Consider the following 19,054-nt stretch of genomic DNA (forward strand, 5'->3'; position numbering starts at 1 on the left):
TAAATTAATATAACTGCTTTTAGAAATTTCTAATTTAGATTTTTCTCTGAAGATAACTTGCCTTCCCCACACATTTACTATTTAAAATGAATGAAAGCATCTCTTGGAAGCCTCACTAAGCACTGAAAACTAATTAGCACATCTACTGGTTAAGCTTTTGTTTATTCCTTTATTTTCAGTGCTGACTGCTTGAGTAATAAGGTCTTCACTTGGATCTAGCATCTAAAAAATATTTACTATGTCTGATTAACTGACTTATGAATTTCAAATGTAATTATCTACAGGTATTTACTAAAATTTTGAAGAAAGAAGCTATCTTATACCTAATGATTGGCCTTGAAAACAGGCATATAAATAGAATTCTAATTATAGAAATGACAAATTTGAGTTAGCTTATTTAGTTGCAGCCTAATCCGTTTGAGATACGAAGTGGCATATAAAAATAGATACAAAAGCAGATAATAACATAAATAATAACAAATAATGGAAAGAATCATGGAAACAGAAAAAAAAATAAGACTGGGTGAGATGAACTAATCACTCTTTATTTCTCTCAGAAACTGGTCAAAAATTTGACTCTCATTTTTTAAGCTCCAGCAAGCCATTTATACAAAATCAATAATAATGTTCAGAGAGCACATGAAACTAAGAAGGATTTATTTCCTAAAACCCAGTGAAGAGGATACTGGGTGATATAGTGGTCACCACGATAATAGGTACAATAATTTTCTTTGTTTTTCTTTTTTTTTTTTTTTCTGTGCTTCTCACCAAAACCAAGGACAAAGCTGAAGCAAGTTGCATGAAAGCAAGTCCATGAAATCCAAAACACTGTAGTTGAAGTGGGCAGCAATCTGATTGTCTTTTTCCATGAAAAAAATATTAGAAATCTAGAGAAAAGGATGGACTGCATGTTTTCAGATAGTCCTCCATAAAGATCGTTACTCCAAATCAGACTTATGGTTCAAAAACAAAGAGCTTAAGGTTTTGTTTTCTACTAAGGATCTAGAGTGTAGATATTGTGTGTTGCAATAATGGCCCACCCATAAGCCTGGACAATCAATTAAGCAGAGTGAATCATTTTTGCTTTTCTTCTTAACATTAATTCACATCTGAATTATTATTGGAAAACAATATATTAACAGTGTTAGGGGACTTCCCTGGTGGTCCAGTGGTTAAGAATCCGCCTTCCAAAGCAGAGGACGAGGGTTCGATCCCTGGTCGGGGAACTAAGATCCCACATGCTGCGGGGCAACTAAGCCCACATGCCACAAATACTGAGCCTGCACACCGCAACTAGAGAGCCCACATGCTGCAAACTACAGAGCCCACACGCTCTGGAGCCCGTGTGCCACAACTAGAGAGAAGCCTGCACACCACAACGGAGAGCCCGTGTGCCGCAACGAAAGATCCCATGTGCCTCAACTAAGATCCGGATCCAACCCAAAAAATAAAATAAAATAAATAAATAAAAGAAATAAACATTAAAAAAAAAAAAAAGAATGTTAGGATAACTGCATCTGTGCAAGCTAGAAAGAACCAGAAACTTTCAGGGACAGAAAAAATTGTACTTTAGGATAACAAATTAACCTGGCTCAAAATAAGACACAAAGAGAAAAAAAAACTATTTGATGGAGTTTTGAAATATCATAGGATACGACATGGATAAAGAATCACTGGAAAATAATATTTGCATTTTATGAAGAATGGATAGCTAATTTCATAATGATTTCCTTTAAATGTGAATATATATATATTCAAACAGAGCTAGAAAAACCAAGAATTTGTAAAATACATTTTTAACTTTAACGAAAAAGACACTAGATTTAGTGAGTCCAGATTTGCAAGTTATATTGTCTAATGCTGGAAAGAAAAACTCCTAAATAAGTTCACTAAATAATTTATTATCCAAATTGAGACACTATTAAGAGTGAATTAGTTCACTACTAACAAGAAAGCTGGAAAATTAGGCATAGACCCAGGCTAACCTCGGCAAATTGGAACACACAGGCAGCCTACTTAGAGATGTCTCTCAAAGGCACAAGCTCAAAGCAGAACAATTAGTCTTCCCCCAGATCAACTCCTTTCTTCAAGCTGCTTAATCAGAAGATTGTCAACCCTCTTTAACTAAAAAATAGGTCGGTATTAACTTTTTTTTTTTTTAATTTTTTATAGCTACTTTATTTATTTATTCATTTTTGGCTGTGTTGGGTCTTCGGTTCGTGCGAGGGCTTTCTCTAGTTGCGGCGAGCGGGGGCCACTCTTCATCGCGGTGCGCGGGCCTTTCACTATCGCAGCCCCTCCCATTGCGGGGCACAGGCTCCAGACGCGCAGGCTCAGTAGTTGTGGCTCACGGGCCCAGTCGCTCCGTGGCATGTGGGATCTTCCCAGACCAGGGCTCGAACCCGTTTCCCCTGCATTAGCAGGCAGATTCTCAACCACTGCGCCACCAGGGAAGCCCGGTATTAACTTTTAAAAATCATGTTCTCAACAGTGAATCACTGATACTCACTGAATATGAATATTCCTTTTTCCTTAGAGACAAAGGACAAAAGGACAAATATGTCCTGGTGACAGACGTACCAGTTGATGGCCAGTGTTTTATCTTACCTGGGCAATATTTACTGCATTACAGATTCGCCCATCTTTCTCATGATCCTTTGTTTTCTGTAACATTTGCCATATTTTGTTTCTAAGTCCATCCTGCTCCTTATCTCCTCGAAGTTCCCATGACATTTTCAGCAGGTTATACACTAAGCCATAGTATCCAGTCCATTTTACTTGATCACCTGTTTAAAAAGAAAGGTTCTTTAGGAAGATATTTTATTCATCTTATTAATGTATGGTTGCGTGAAAAAGAAGAAATTTGATTTTATTAATGCTTTAAAGTTTGAAATTCTGAGCTTTGGAATTTTCTTTTTACCATTCACTACTTTTACTCCTTTAATTTTAAAAGATCTCACAGATCGTTTAAAAACTTCTAACGCTATGAAAAGATGAACTGCACCTAACTAATATTATACCTAATAAATTTAAAAGTTAAAAAGGTAAACTGTGAACTATGTACTATAAACACATTTTTGGAATTCAAGTAAAGAGGAATTTATTCAAGGAAGTATGAACACTTAGACCACCATGGTGAATTTTTACAATAAATCAAAGAAACAGGAGAAAATCACTGGCTGTTATAAAAATGATCAAGCTCTATGAAATATGGCATTTGAACCAAGAAGAAAGCTTTGAAAATAATGTAAAAGCAGACAAAAATTACTGATATAATTATAAGCTGGAAGATTTTTTTAAATAATAGAGAAATAAATCAAATGAAATAGGGGAAAGGGAGTAATGAATTCAGAGAGGTTTTTTTTTTAAGTTTAATACACTTGTCCTTCTAAAAATTATATACCAATTAGCAATTTAAATAAGTTATCAAGTTCCACTTTCAAAATATGCATCTCCCCTACAGGAAAGAGGAAGAAGTTTCTCTTTACTCTTTATCTTAAGTATTTCTTACTAGATGATATATTGCTATGCAATACTATTCAAGAAACAAGAATTCTCATTTAGTTAGTGATGGGATAAATAAATTAATGCAGGTCTCAAAGGGTATATGAGCTTAAGTTAGCTAAAGAGCAACATGAGGGTACTGAGTATATGTGAAGCAAGTAAGAGGAGCAAGAGGAAGAGAAGGTTCAGAAAGGAAGATGGAGGGTATCCTGGTGAGAGCTAGTGTGACACTGAATTCATCAATGCCCCTCTTGAATAAAGTTATAAGCACAATCTGAAAAGTCACAATCTTCAACTTTTCCTAATTCAATCTGGATTTAATAATCCAGGCTAATAATAATTATCATTGTTACGATAACTAGAATACTTGGAAGTACCTACGATATGCCCATATTCTAGTTACTCCTCACTACAATCCTGCTATGAAGACTATATCATACTTAGAGTAATAGAAGGGAACATAAGAGCTTCAACTTGGTTAGAAATTTCCCTAGCAACACACTGCTGATGAGTGAGAGAGGCAGGTGAAGGCTGGGATAATGTTATCCCATGAAGCACAGCCTCTCCAATTCAGACAAGTACTTTTCCTTGCAATCCTGCCCTCTATTCCATTCATAGGAAAGGAAGATAGACTAGAAGGTGGAAGGAGGATGCAGGAGAGAATGTACACAGCTTAGAAATGGGAGAAGGAAGGCGTGTGTCCAGCTTCCACTCTTTCTAACTAAAGTTGATACTTAAAGTAAAAGCTGCAAATATGAGGCTACAGTTAAGCAGCAAATTCTTCTGAAAATATAAATTTCCCCTCATAAAAATTTTACCAGTAAAAATCGGTGTATTGCAATAGTTGAAATTATATATAGGAAGTGACGTCAGCAAGATGGTGGACTAGGAAGTCCCCAGCCTTCATCCTCTCACAGTAACAACAACTTGGCAGACATTCATGAACAAAACTGCCTTTTGGGAGACCTTGGAACCCAGGTAATAGGTTGTAAAACACCAATGGAAGCCAAGACTCAGGAGGGCCACTTCAAGAAGGCAGGCTGGACTCAGGTGGCTGGCCTTTCAACAGTGGTCCAGCTGTGGACCTAGTAGCACCCCTGTCCCCCCATGAACTTAGCTCCTGCTCTGCTTGTCCATGGTCCTGCCACCAGTCCCATCCACCAAAGGACTCGGGAGGACCCATGCCTGTTGTGCCCTGAGTAACAGGCCCACTGACTGAGGACCCGACTGTGGACCCTGAAGCACTGTGACCTGGTTCCAGCCTCACTCTACCACGGTCCAGAGGCAGTTCTGCACACCTAGGAACCCACCCATGGACCTAGCCGGAGAATGCTCAGGAACCTGGGCGGGAGCCAAATGCATTTGTACCCCTGGTAACAGACCTGAGACCTGCAGACACAACAGTGGTCCTGTGACCAGGCTCCAGCCCTGCCCCACCACAGTCCCAGAGGTGCTCCCATCTGCTCAGGGACCCAAAGGAACCATCCCCACTCAGGCTCCCCGGTAACAGGCCCGTTTACCCCCAGCAGAGAGGGAGCTGTAAGAAGAGAGGAGGATAGGGAGGATATCAAATGGAGCTAAGGTGGAGAGTTCATATTACAAATGCATAAGGTAAAATAACTAAAGATAAATTAGGTCAGATTAACTGGTAGATATTTGAGCAAAAGAGTAATATTATATCTGCTCAATGAAATGTTATGTCTATTCAAGCAAGAAACTGGGAAACCAATATGGGAGTTTTATGAGGTAATCCAGGGCTTTACTGTGATGAGAAGCAGGAGATTGGAGAGTAAAGGACAAAGCTAAAACATTGTTGAGTAGATCTCACAAGACTTTTTTGCTATGGAGGAGGAAGACGGAGTGAAGTGAAAAGGACAAGTGCATGTTCAAGCTCAGGAAAATGAAACAATAATGAAATCAATTGCAGAAATGAGATTATATAGAAAAGCCAGTTTGGGGAGAAAGGAGATAAATAAATATGGTATGATGATGGATAAGGGGAATCTGATATTCAGCTTGTTGTAAAAACAGCTGTAATTCAAGTAAAATAGCAGAACTGAAATTATGGATTTGTGAGTCATTAGCAGAAAAATAAGGCCTGAACTCAATATGAGTAGAGAAACAACTATGAGTTTTTAATTAATATTTCTGGAATTGCAAACCTCAGAAATACAAAAGCAGTTTTTAAACATTATGATAAATAAAATATACTGTAGATTTTAACCCATTTATAAATTTACTTCTAATTTATTTCTAAACACCCAACTCTTTACATTAAAAAGAATGATTGACAAAAGTACATACAAATTACCTTCCTTCATATATTTTAAATGATTGTTTTTGGAGGAACAATATTTTAGAACCCTGCAATCACCGAACTGAATATGGTTTGTTTTTAGAATACACAAGACCAGTAGACCAGTCATGAAACCATAAAATATATTCTGATAACTGTGTTCTCAAAACTCAATTTTTAAATGCCATTGATGACTTTAAAAGAAAGCTGGTGCTCACACTCCCTCTTGCGAGAACACCAGAATCACAACTAGCTGCTGGACAATCATCAACAGGAAGACACTGGAACTCACCAAAAAAGATACCTCACATCCAAAGACAAAGGAGAAGCCACAATGAGACGGTAGGAGGGGCGCAATCAGAGTAAAATCAAATCCCATAACTGGTGGGTGGGTGACTCACAGACTGGCGAACACTTATACCACAGAAGTCCACCCACTGGAGTGAAGGTTCTGAGCCCCACGTCAGGCTTCCCAACCTGGATGTCCGGCAATGGGAGGAGGAATTCATAGAGAATCATTGACTTTGAAGCCTAGTGGGAATTGACTGCAGGACTTGGACAGGACTGGGGGAAACAGAGACCCCACTCTTGGAGGGCGCACACAAAATAGTGTGTGCATCAGGACCCAGGGGAAGGAGCAGTGACCCCAGGGGAGACTGAACCAGACCTACCTGCTAGTGTTGGGGGGTCTCCTGCAGAGGTGGTGGGTGGCTCTGTTTCACCGTGGGGACAAGGACACTGGCAGCAGAAGTTCTGGGAAGAACTCCTTGGCGTGAGCCTTCCCAGAGTCTGTCATTAGCCCCACCAAAAGCCCAGGCAGGCTCCAGTGTTCGGTTACCTCAGGCAAAACAACAAACAGGGAGGGAACCCAGCCCCACCCATCAACAGTCAAGTGGAATAAAGTTTTACTGAGATCTGACCACCACAGCAACAGTCACCTCTACCCACCACCAGTCCCTCCCATCAAGCTTCTTAGATAGCCTCAACCACCACAGAGCAGACAGCAGAAGTAAGAAAAACTACAATGCTGCAGCCTGTAGAAAAAAAACCACATTCACAGAAAGATAGACAGGATGAAAAGGCAGAGGGCTATATACCAGATGAAGGAACAAGATAAAACCCCACAAAAACAACTAAATGAAGTGGAGATAGGCAACCTTCCAGAAAAAGAATTCAGAATAATGATAGTGAAGATGATCCAGGACCTCAGAATAAGAATGGAGGCAAAGATCAAGAAGATGCAAGAAATGTTTAACAAAGACCTAGAAGGATTAAAGAACAAACAGAGATGAACAATACAATAACTGAAATGAAAACTACACTAGAAGGAATCAATAGCAGTGTAACTGAGGCAGAAGAACGGATAAGTGACTTGGAAGACAGAATGATGGAATTCACTGCTGCAGAACAGAATAAAGAAAAAAGAATGAAAAGAAATGAAGACAGCATGAGAGACCCCCTGGGACAACATTAAACGCAACAACATTCGCATTATAGAGGTCCCAGAAGGAGAAGAGAGAGAGAAAGGACCAGAGAAAATATTTGAAGAGATTATAGTTGAAAACTTCCCTAACGTGGGAAACGAAATAGCCACCCAAGTCCAGGACGCGCAGAGTCCCATACAAGATAAACCCAAGGAGAAACACGCCAAGGCACATAGTAATCAAATTGGCAAAAATTAAAGACAAAGAAAAATTATTGAAAGCAGCAAGGGAAAAATGACAAATAACATACAAGGGAACTCCCATAAGGTTAACAGCAGATTTCTCAGCAGAAACTCTACAAGCCAGAAGGGAGTGGCATGATATACTTAAAGTGATGAAAAGGAAGACTCTACAACCAAGATTACTCTACCCAGCAAGGATCTGATTCAGATCTGATGGAGAAATCAAAAGCTTTACAGGCAAGCAAAAGCTAAGAGAATTCAGCACCACCAAACCAGTTCTACAACAAATGCTAAAGGAACTTCTCTAAGTGGGAAACACAAGAGAAGAAACGGACCTACAAAAACAAACCCAAAACAATTAAGAAAATGGTCATAGGAACATACATTATCAATAATTACCTTAAACATGAATGGATTAAATGCTCCAATCAAAAGACACAGGCTTGCTGACTGTATACAAAAACAAGACCCATATATATGCTGTCTACAAGAGACCCACTTCAGACCTAGGGACACATACAGACTGAAAGTGAAGGGATGGAAAAAGATATTCCATGCAAATGGAAATCAAAAGAAAGCTGGAGTAGCTATACTCATATCAGATAAAATAGATTTTAAAATAAAAAATGTTACAAGAGACAAGGAAGGACACTACATAATGATCAAGGGATCAATCCAAGAAGAAGATATAACAATTATAAATATATATGCACCCAACATAGGAGCACCTCAATACATAAGGCAACTGCTAACAGCTATAAAAGAGGAAATTGACAGTAACACAATCAGAGTGGGGGACTTTAACACCTCACTTACACCAATGGACAGATCATCCCAAATGAAAATAAATAAGGAAACAGAAGCTTTAAATAACAAAATAGACTAGATAGATTTAATTGATATTTATAGGACATTCCATCCAAAAACAGCAGATGACACTTTCTTCTCAACTGCGCACGGAACATTCTCCAGGATAGATCACATCGTGGTTCACAAATCTAGCCTCAGTAAATTTAAGAAAATTGAAATCATATCAAGCATCTTTTCTGACCACAACGCTATGAGATTAGAAATGAATTACAGGGAAAAAAACGTAAAAACCACAAGCACATGGAGGCTAAACAATATGTTGCTAAATAACCAAGAGATCACTGAAGAAATCAAACAGGAAATCAAAAAAATACCTAGAGACAAATGACAATGAAAACACGACGATCCAAAACCTGTGGGATGCATCAAAAGCAGTTCTAAGAGGGAAGTTTATAGCTATACAAGCCTACCTAAAGAAACAAGAAAAATCTCAAGTAAACAATCTAACCTTACACTTAAAGGAACTAGAGAAAGAAGAACAAAACCCAAAGTTAGCAGAAGGAAAAAAATCATAAAGATCAGAGCAGAAAGAAATGAAATAGAAACAAAGAAAACAATAGCAAAGATCAATTAAACTAAAAGCTGGTTCTTGGAGAAGATAAACAAAATTGATAAGCCATTAGACAGACTTATCAAGAAAAAGAGGGAGAGGACTCAAATCAATAAAATTAGAAATGAAAAAGGAGAAGTTACAACAGACACCGCAGAAATACAAAGCAACCTAAGAGACTACTATAAGCAACTCTATGCCAATAAAATGGACAACCTGGAAGAAATGGACAGATTCTTAGAAAGGTATAACCTTCCAAGACTGAACCAGGAAGAAACAGAAAATATGAACAGACCAATCACAAGTAATGAAATCGAAACTGTGATTAAAAATCTTCCAACAAACAAAAGTCCAGGACCAGATGGCTTCACAGGTGAATTCTATCAAACATTTAGAGAAGAGCTAACACCCATCCTTCTCAAACTCTTCCAAAAAATTGCAGAGGAAGGAACACTCCCAAACTCATTCTATGAGGCCACCATAACCCTGATACCAACACAAGACAAATATACTACAAGAAAAGAAAATTACGGACTAATATCACTGTTGAATATAGATGCAAAAATCCTCAACAAAATACTAGCAAACAGAATCCAACAACACATTAAAAGGATCAAACACCACGATCAAGTGGGATTTATCTCAGGGATTCAAGGATTCTTCAATATACGCAAATTAATCAATGTGATACACCATATTAACAAATTGAAGAATAAAAAACCATATGATCATCTCAATAGATGCAGGAAAAGCTTTTGACAAAATTCAACACCGATTTATGACGAAAACTCTCCAGAAAGTGGGCATAGAGGGAACCTACCTGAACATAATAAAGGCCATATACGACAAACCCACAGCAAACATCATTGTCAACGGTGAAAAACTGAAAGCATTTCCTCTAAGATCAGGAACGAGACAAGGATGTCCACTCTCACCACTATTATTCAACATAGTTTTGGAAGTCCTAGCCACGGCAATCAGAGAAGAAAAAGAAATAAAAGGAATACAAATTGGAAAAGAAGAAGTAAAACTGTCACTGTTTGCAGATGACATGATACTATACATAGAGAATCCTAAAACTGCCACCAGAAAACTATTAGAGCTAATCAATGAATTTGGTGAAGTTGCAGGATACAAAATTAATGCACAGAAATCTCTTGCATTCCTATACACTAATGATGAAAAATCTGAAAGAGAAATTATGGAAACACTCCCATTTACCATTGCAACAAAAAGAATAAAATACCTAGGAATAAACCTACCTAGGGAGACAAAAGACCTGTATGTAGAAAACTATAAGACAGTGATGAAAGAAATTAAAGATCATACAAATAGATGGAGAGATATACCATGTTCTTGGATTGGAAGAATCAACATTGTGAAAATGACTGTACTACCCAAAGCAATCTACAGATTCAGTGCAATCCCTATCAAATTACCAATGACATTTTTTACAGAACTAAAACAAATCATCTTAAAATTTGTATGGAGACACAAAAGACCCCAAATAGCCAAAGCAGTCTTGAGGGGAAAAAACGGAGCTGGAGGAATCAGACTCCCTGACTTCAGACTATACTACAAAGCTACAGTAATCAAGACAATATGGTACTGGCACAAAAACAGAAACATAGATCAATGGAACAAGATAGAAAGCCCAGAGATTAACCCACGCACCTATGGTCAACTAATCTAAGACAAAGGAGGCAAAGATATACAATGGAGAAAAGACAGTGTCTTCAATAAGTGGTGCTGGGAAAACTGGACAGCTACATGTAAAAGAATGAAATTAGAATACTCCCTAACACCATACACAAAAATAAACTCAAAATGGATTCAAGACCTAAATGTAAGACCGGACACTATAAAACTCTTAGAGGAAAACATAGGAAAAACACTCTTTGGCATAAATCACAGCAAGATCTTTTTTGATCCACCTTCTAGAGTGATGGAAATAAAAACAAAAATAAACAAACGGGACCTAATGAAACTTCAAAGCTTTTGCACAGCAAAGGAAACCATAAACAAGATGAAAAGACAACCCTCAGAATGGGAGAAAATATTTGCAAATGAATCAACGGACAAAGGATTAATCTCCAAAATACATAAACAGATCATTCAGCTCAATATTAAAGAAACAAACACCCCAATCCAAAAATGGGCAGAAGACCTAAATAGACATTTCTCCAAAGAAGACATACAGATGGCCAAGAAGCACATGAAAAGATGCTCAACATCACTAATTATTAAAGAAATGCAAATCAAAACTACCATGAGGTATCACCTCACACCAGTTAGAATGGGCATCATCAGAAAATCTACAAACAACAAATGCTGGAGAGGGTGTGGAGAAAAGGGAGCCCTCTTGCACTGTTGGTGGGAATGTAAATTGATACAGCCACTATGGAGACCAGTATGGAGGTTCCTTAAAAAACTAAAAATAGATTTACCATATGACCCAGCAATCCCACTACTGAGCATATACCCAGAGAAAACCGTAATTCCAAAAGACACATGCACCCCAATGTTCATTGCAGCACTATTTACAATAGCCAGGTCATGGAAGCAACCTAAATGCCCATCGACAGTTGAATGGATAAAGAAGTTGTGGTACATATATACAATGGAATATTACTCAGTCATAAAAAGGAATGAAATTGAGTCATTTGTTGAGACGTGGATGGATCTAGAGTCTGTCATACAGAGTGAAGTAAGTCAGAAAGAGAAAAACAAATATCGTATATTAACGAATGTATGTGGAACCTAGAAAAATGGTACAGATGAACCGGTTTGCAGGGCAGAAGTTGAGACACAGATGTAGAGAACAAACGTATGGACACCAAGGGTGGAAAACTGCGGTTGGGTGGGGATGGTGGTGTGCTGAATTGGGCGACTAGGATTGACATGTATACAGTGATGTTTATAAAATTGATGACTGATTAAAAAAAGAAAAAGAAAGCTGTTCACCTGTTGATTTAAACTACAGTGAAGTATTGCTTACAGATATTTGTAGGGAGAATCTATTACATCCAATTGACTGACAGTTAATGAAGGAAAAAAATTCTTATAAAGACAGGTGGGATGTGTTACAACTTCATATAAAGTAGAATGTGTTCTCATATGCATGTCTACACACTTGCTGAGAAGCATGCCTGCTCTGAAACTTCTCATCCAAGGACCAGACTGTAACATAAGGCACTTTTCTGTTCTGCTTTGAGTGACCCTGTGGTAGCTATCAAAGATGTTACTTTAAATGTACTGAGAAAAAATATGTCTCCATCTGCAGCTAAGCTAGGAAATAACAAAACTGAAGCAAAACAAAATTCCTAATAAACCTTAAAAATGTATTAAATTATACCATTTGAAAACCAATACTTTATGATCCTTTCTCTGTAGGAATGTTTTATTTTTGCGTTTGAACTCTTTGGAAGCCGTTAATTGCCAGCCTAGATACTTATATTTCACATATTCAATGAACATAAAATATGACTATTTCTACTTATATGGATGATTATAAATGAACACAGCTTTTACAGTTTTGACAAATATAACTTGGCACCACAGAATCGAATATATCACTGAAAGGTAACCTGAATGCAAGATGTAGTTTAAAACATTATCTTTATGAAGTGCCATGTAGTGTGGAGGAACTAGATCAATGTCAAGAAACCAAGAGAAGAACTATTCAGTAAGCCAGCCATTTGTTTAATAAATACTTACTGAGTCAATGCTATGTGCCAACCACTGTTCTATGTACCAAAGAAAAAGACAATGTTACTGCTCTAGGGACACTTAATTCTAGGGGAGAAAGACAGATATTAAGAAAGTGAACTTAAAAATATCATTACAAAAATAATAGAAGATGATAATGTGACCAACAATAACTAGGAAAAGAAAACCACTACAGACAGAGTGAAAGAAAGACCTCCATGAGGACATAGTATTCAAGCTAAAATCTGATGGATTTAAAAAAAAAAAAAAAAAGCTAACCATCTAAGGAGCTGGGGAAAAGTGTTCCTAGCAGAAGAGATGGAAAATGCAAAGGCTATGGACCTAGAATAGCTTGAAAGTTTAGAGAAACAGAAGAAAGGATAGAATGGATGGAGTACAAGACACCAGGGGGTCCATGGGACAAGATGAGATCAGGTAGGCATGCCCTTTGCAGAGGTACACTCTCAATGATCAGGGCCAATTTGTAAGCCATGGAAAGGAGTTTGGATTTTATTCTTAGTGTAATAAAAAGCTAACAGAGCATTTAAATACAGAAGGGAACTGACCCATTTTATGTTTTAAAAAATCTTTTTGGCTTCTTCGTGGAAAAGGGGACTATAAGGAAGACAGGAAGATTTTTAGTTTTTTGTAGTTAATCTATAAGAAAAGTGATAATTGCATAGACTTCAGATTTGTACAGTGAACTTGTACAATGGTCTATACCCTTGGCTTCTGGGAGGTCACCTCTAATGCCTTGGACTGTCCTGTCAAATTAGAATGTTCTTATTAACCTGGGAGCCATGGGTTGTGATTATCAATTTGCCTTTGAAAGGGCCAGAGACTGGGGTCAGCCATATGTATGCGACTGAAGCCCAATAAAAGTTCTGGATACCAAAGCTTAGTGACTTTCCATAGGTGACAATACTCTATGCAAATTGTCATACATTGTTTCTTGGAGAAGTAAATGCTTTCCACACAACTCCACTGGGAGAGGACAGTGGATAGCTCTCTGCTTGGAACTCTCCTGAACTCTGCCCTATGCACCTCTTCCTTGGCTGATTTTAATCCTTTCACTGTAAGAAACCACTCATGAGTAAAATGGCTTCGCTGAGTTCTGTGAATTCTTCCACAAATTATGAAACATGAGGGTTGCCCTGGGGGTCCCCAAACTCGCAAGTAGTTTCAGAAGTGAAGGTGGTCTTGGGGACTCCTGAACTTCACAGGAGTCAAAAATAGAGATATGTAGGAAATTTGGGGATATATTTTGGATGTATAGTAGAATAAATAGGAATTCGAGGGTACTCTGTTTTCAGAACGTTATACTATAATAATTATAATGATATATCTATCACTATATACACAAATACACACATAATATTTAAATACTGATCATAAGTAAGGACAGAGACAGGAAGGCAAAGTAGAAGGACGTGAGCTTATCTTACGAAAACATCAAAAACACAACTAACTGCTGAACAAACATTGACAAAAAAAAAAAAATGCTGGGACCTATCAAAAAACAGATACCCTACATCCAAAGACAAAGAAGAAGCCACAACAACTTGATAGGAGGGGTGCAATAACAATAAAATTAAATCCGATACCATCAAGTGGGTGACCCACTAACTGGAAAATAATTATACCACAGAAGTTCTCCCACAGGAGTGAAAGTTCTTAGCCCCACATCAGGCTCCCCAGCCTGGAGGTCTGGTATGGGAGGAAGAGGAGCCTTCAGAGAATCTGACTTTGAAGGCCAGCAGGGTTTGATCTCAGGAATTCCACAGGACTGTGGGAAACAGAAAATCCACTCTTGGAGGGCACACACAAGGTCTCATGTGCACCAGGACCCAGAGAAAGAAGCAGTGACCTCATAAGAGTCTGGGACAGACCTACCTACTAGTATTGGAGGGTCTCCTGCAGAGGTGGGGGGCAGCTATGGCTCACTGTGGGGAAAAAGACACTGATGGCAGTAGTTCTGGGGAGTATACATTGGTGTGAGCCCTCCTGGAGGTCATCATTTTATCATCAAGACCTGGGCTCACCCAACAGCTGTAGGCTCCAGTGCTGGGACACCTCAGGACAAACAGCCAACATGGCAGGAACACAGCCCACTCATCAGGAGACAGGCTACTTACAGTCTTCCTGAGAACACAGCTGTCCAGTAAACACAACCCTTAACACAGCCATGCCCACCAGAGGGACCCAGCTCCACCCACCAGTGGGCAGGGACCAGTCTCTCCCACCAGGAAGGCTGCACAAGCCTCTTAGACAGCCTCATCCACCAGGAGGCAGACAGCAGAAGCAAGAAGAACTAAAACCCTTTAGCCTGCTGAACGGAAACTGTGATCACAAAGTCAGACAAAATGAGATGGCAGAGGAATATGTCCCAGATGAAGGAACAAGATAAAATGCCACAAGAACAACTAAGTGAAGGGGAGATAGGCAATCTACTGGAGAAAGAATTCAGAGTAATAATAGTGAAGATGATCCAGGACCTCAGAAAAAGAATGGAGGCAAAGATTGAGAGGATGCAAGAAATGTTTAACAAAAACCTAGAAGAACTAAAGAACAAGCAAACAGAGATAAACAATACACTAACTGAAATGAAAACTACACTAGAAGGAATCAATAGCAGTGTAACTGAGGCAGAAGAACAGATATGTGTGCTGGAAGACAGAATGGTGGAAATCACTGCTACAGAACAGAATAAAGAAAAAAGAATGAAAAGGAATGAGGACAGCATAAGAGACCTCTGGGACAACATTAAATGCACCAACATTCACATTACAGGGGTCTCAGAAGGAGAGAGAGAGAGAAAAACCTGAGAAAATATTTGAAGAGATAATAGCTGAAAATTTCCCTAACATGGGAAAGGAAACAATCACCCAAGTCCAGGAAGTGCAGAGAGTCCCAGGCAGGATAAACCCAAGGAGGAACATACTGAGACACATGGTAATCAACTTGGCAAAAATTAAAGACAAAGAAAAAATATTAAAAGCAGCAAGGGCAAAGAAACAAATAACATACTAGGGAATTCCCATAAGGTTACCAGCTAATTTCTCAACAGAACCTCTGCAGGACAGAAGGGAGTGGCATGATATATTTAGAGTGATGAAAGGGAAAAACCTACAACCAAGAATACTCTATCCAGAAAGGCTCTCATTCAGATTCAATGGAGAAATCAAAACTTTACAGACAAGCAAAAGCTAAGAGAATTCAGTACCACCCAACCAGCTTTGCAACAAATGCTAAAGAAACTTCTCTAGGCAGGAAAGAAAAAGCCACAACTAGAAACAAGAAAATTATGAATGAAAAAGCTCACTGATAAAGGCAAACATACAGTAAAGGTAGGAAATCATCTACACACAAATATATCAAAACCAGGAATCGCGAGGAGAGTACCAATGTAGGATACTGGAAATGCATTAGAGATTAACAGACCAGAAACTTAGAATGATCTTGTTTATATATAGACTGCTGTATCAAAACCTCATGGTAACAGTGAACCGAAAATCTACAACAGATACACACACCAATAAAGTTAGTCATGAAATCAGAAGACAAGAGAACAAAAGAGGAAGGGAAGAAAAAAAGACCTACAAAAACAAATCCAAAACAACTAACAAAATGGCAATAAGAACATACATATTGATAACAAACTTAACCATAAACGGATTAAATGCTCCAACCAAAAGACACAGACTAGCTGAATGGATACAAAAACAAGACCTCTATATATGCTGTTTACAAGAGACCCACTTCAGATCTAGAGACACATACAGACTGAAAGTCAGGGGATGGAGAAAGGTATTCCATGCAAGTGGAAATCAAAAGAAAGCTGGAGTAGAAATACTCGTATCAGAAAAAATAGACTTTAAGAATATGACTGTTACAAGAACAAAGAAGGACACTGCATAATGATCAATCCAAGAAGATATAACAATTGTAAATATATACACACCCGACATAAGAGCACCTCAATATATAAGGCAAATACTAACAGCCATAAAAGGAGAAATCGACAGTAACATTATAATAGTGGGGGGCTTTAACACCCCACTTTTGTCGATTGACAGATCATACAGACAGAAAATCAGTAAGGAAATACAGGCCTTAAATGACACATTAGACCAAATTGACCTAATTGATATTTATGGAGCTGAGCCTTCCATCCCAAAGCAGCAGAATACACATCCTTTTCAAGGGCACATGGAACATTCTCCAGGAGTGATCACATGCTGGGCCACAAATCGAGCCTTGGTAAATTTAAGAAAATTGAAATCATATCAAGCATCTTTTCCAACCACAATGCTATGAGATTAGAAATCAACTACAAGAAAAAAAACATAAACATATGGAGGCTAAACAATATGTTACTAAACAACCAATTGATCACTGAAGAAATGAAAGAGGAAATCAAAAAATACCTAGAGACAAGGGAAAACAAAAGCACGATGATCCAAAACCTACGGGACGCAGCAAGAGCAGTTCTAAGAGAGAAGTTTATAGCAATAAAATCTTACCTCAGGAAACATCTCAAATAAACAACCTAACCTTACACCTAAAGCAACTAGAGAAAGAAGAACAAACAAAACCCAAAGTTAGTAGAAGGAAAGAAATCATAAAGATCAGAGGAAAAATAAATGAAATAGAGATGAAGAAAACAATAGAATAGATCAATAAAACTAAAAGCTGGTTCCTGGAAAAGATAAACAAAATGGATAAACCTTTAACCAGACTCATCAAGAAAAAAAGGGAGAGGACTCAAATTAATAAAATTAGAAATGAAAAAGGAGAAGTTACAACAGACACCACAAAAATACAAAGGATCATGAGAGATCCTACTACAAGCAACAATATGCCAAGAAAATGGACAACCTAGAAGAAATGGACAAATTCCTAGAAAGGTATAACCTTCCAAGGCTGAGCCAGGAAGAAATTCCTAGAAACGTATAACCTTCCAAGGCTGAGCCAGGAAGAAATGAACAGACGAATCACAAGTACTGAAATTGAAACTATGATTAAAAACTCCCAACAAACAAAAGTTTACAAACAGATGGCTTCACAGGTGAATTCTACCAAATATTTAGAAAAGAATTAACATCTATCCTTCTGAAACTCTTCTAAAAAATTCCAGAGGAAGGAATACTCCCAAATTCATTCTATGAGGCCACCATCACCCTGATACCAAAACCAGACAAAGATACCACACACAAAAAAAAAGAAAATTACAGGCCAGTATCGCTAATGAACATAAGATGCAAATATCCTCAGCAAAATACAAGCAATCCAACTCCAACAATACAAAAAAAGGATCATACACCATGATCAAGTGGGATTTATCCCATGGATGCAAGGATTCTCCAATATGTGCAAATCAATCAATGTGATACACCACATCAACAAATTGAAGAATAAAAACCATATGATCTCAATAGATACAGAAGATGCTTCTGATAAAATTCAACAACCATTTACAATAAAAACTCTCCAGAAAGTAGGCATAAACGGAACTTACCTCAATGTAATAAAGGCCATATATGACAAACCCACAGCTAATATCACCTTCAATGGTGAAAAGCTGAAAGCTTTCTCTCTAAGATCAGGAACAACACAAGGATGCCCACTCTCGCCACTTTTATGTAACATAGTTGGAAGTCCTATCCACGGCAATCAGAGAAGAAAAAGAAATAAGAGGGATCCAAATTGGAAAAGAAGAAGTAAAACTGTCTTCAAATGACATGATACTATATAAAGAAAATCCTAAAGGTGCTATCAGTAATCTATTGATACTAGAGCTTATTGATGAATTCAGTAAAGTTGCAGGATACAACATTAATACACAAAATTAATACACAGTACATTTCTATACACTAACAATGAAATCAGAAAGCAAAATTAAAGAAACAATCCCATTTAGAAATTAGAGAAACAATCACATCAGAAAAAATAAAATACCTAGGAATAAACCTACCTAAGGAGACAAAAGACCTGTACTCTGAAAGCTAAGAGACACTGATGAAAGAAACTGAAGATAATACAGATGAGAAGATATACCATGTTCTTGCATTAGAAGAATCAATACTGTCAAAATGACTATATCACCAAAGGCAATCTACAGATTCAATACAATCCCTATCAAATTACCAATGGCATTTTTCACAGAAGTAGAACAAAAAAATTTGTAATTTGTATGGAGACAAAAAAAACCCTGAATAGCCAAAGCAATCTCGAGAAAGAAAAATGGAGCTGGAGGAATTAGGCTCCCTGACTTCAGACTATACTACTAAGCTACAGTCATCAAAACAGTATGGTACTGGAACAAAAACAGAAATATAGATCAATGGAACAGGATAGAAAGCCCAGAAATAAACTCATGCACCTATGGTCAATTAATCTACAACAAAGGAGGCAAAAATATAAAATGGAGTAAAGATAGTCTCTTCAATAAATGGTGCTG

At 37.8% G+C, this 19,054-nt stretch overlaps 1 protein-coding gene across 1 annotated transcript in view; it reads right to left on the bottom strand.

Annotated features, from left to right (window-relative positions):
• TMEM232 (transmembrane protein 232) overlaps nt 1-19,054 on the bottom strand; it is a 255,860-nt gene that overhangs the window by 151,939 nt on the left and 84,867 nt on the right. Inside the window, 1 exon segment of the mRNA XM_057538694.1 lies at nt 2,608-2,786. Coding sequence (XP_057394677.1) covers nt 2,608-2,786 — 179 coding nt within the window.

Source organism: Balaenoptera acutorostrata, chromosome 2 (genome assembly GCF_949987535.1).
Source record: "Balaenoptera acutorostrata chromosome 2, mBalAcu1.1, whole genome shotgun sequence".
Lineage (NCBI taxonomy): Eukaryota > Metazoa > Chordata > Mammalia > Artiodactyla > Balaenopteridae > Balaenoptera > Balaenoptera acutorostrata.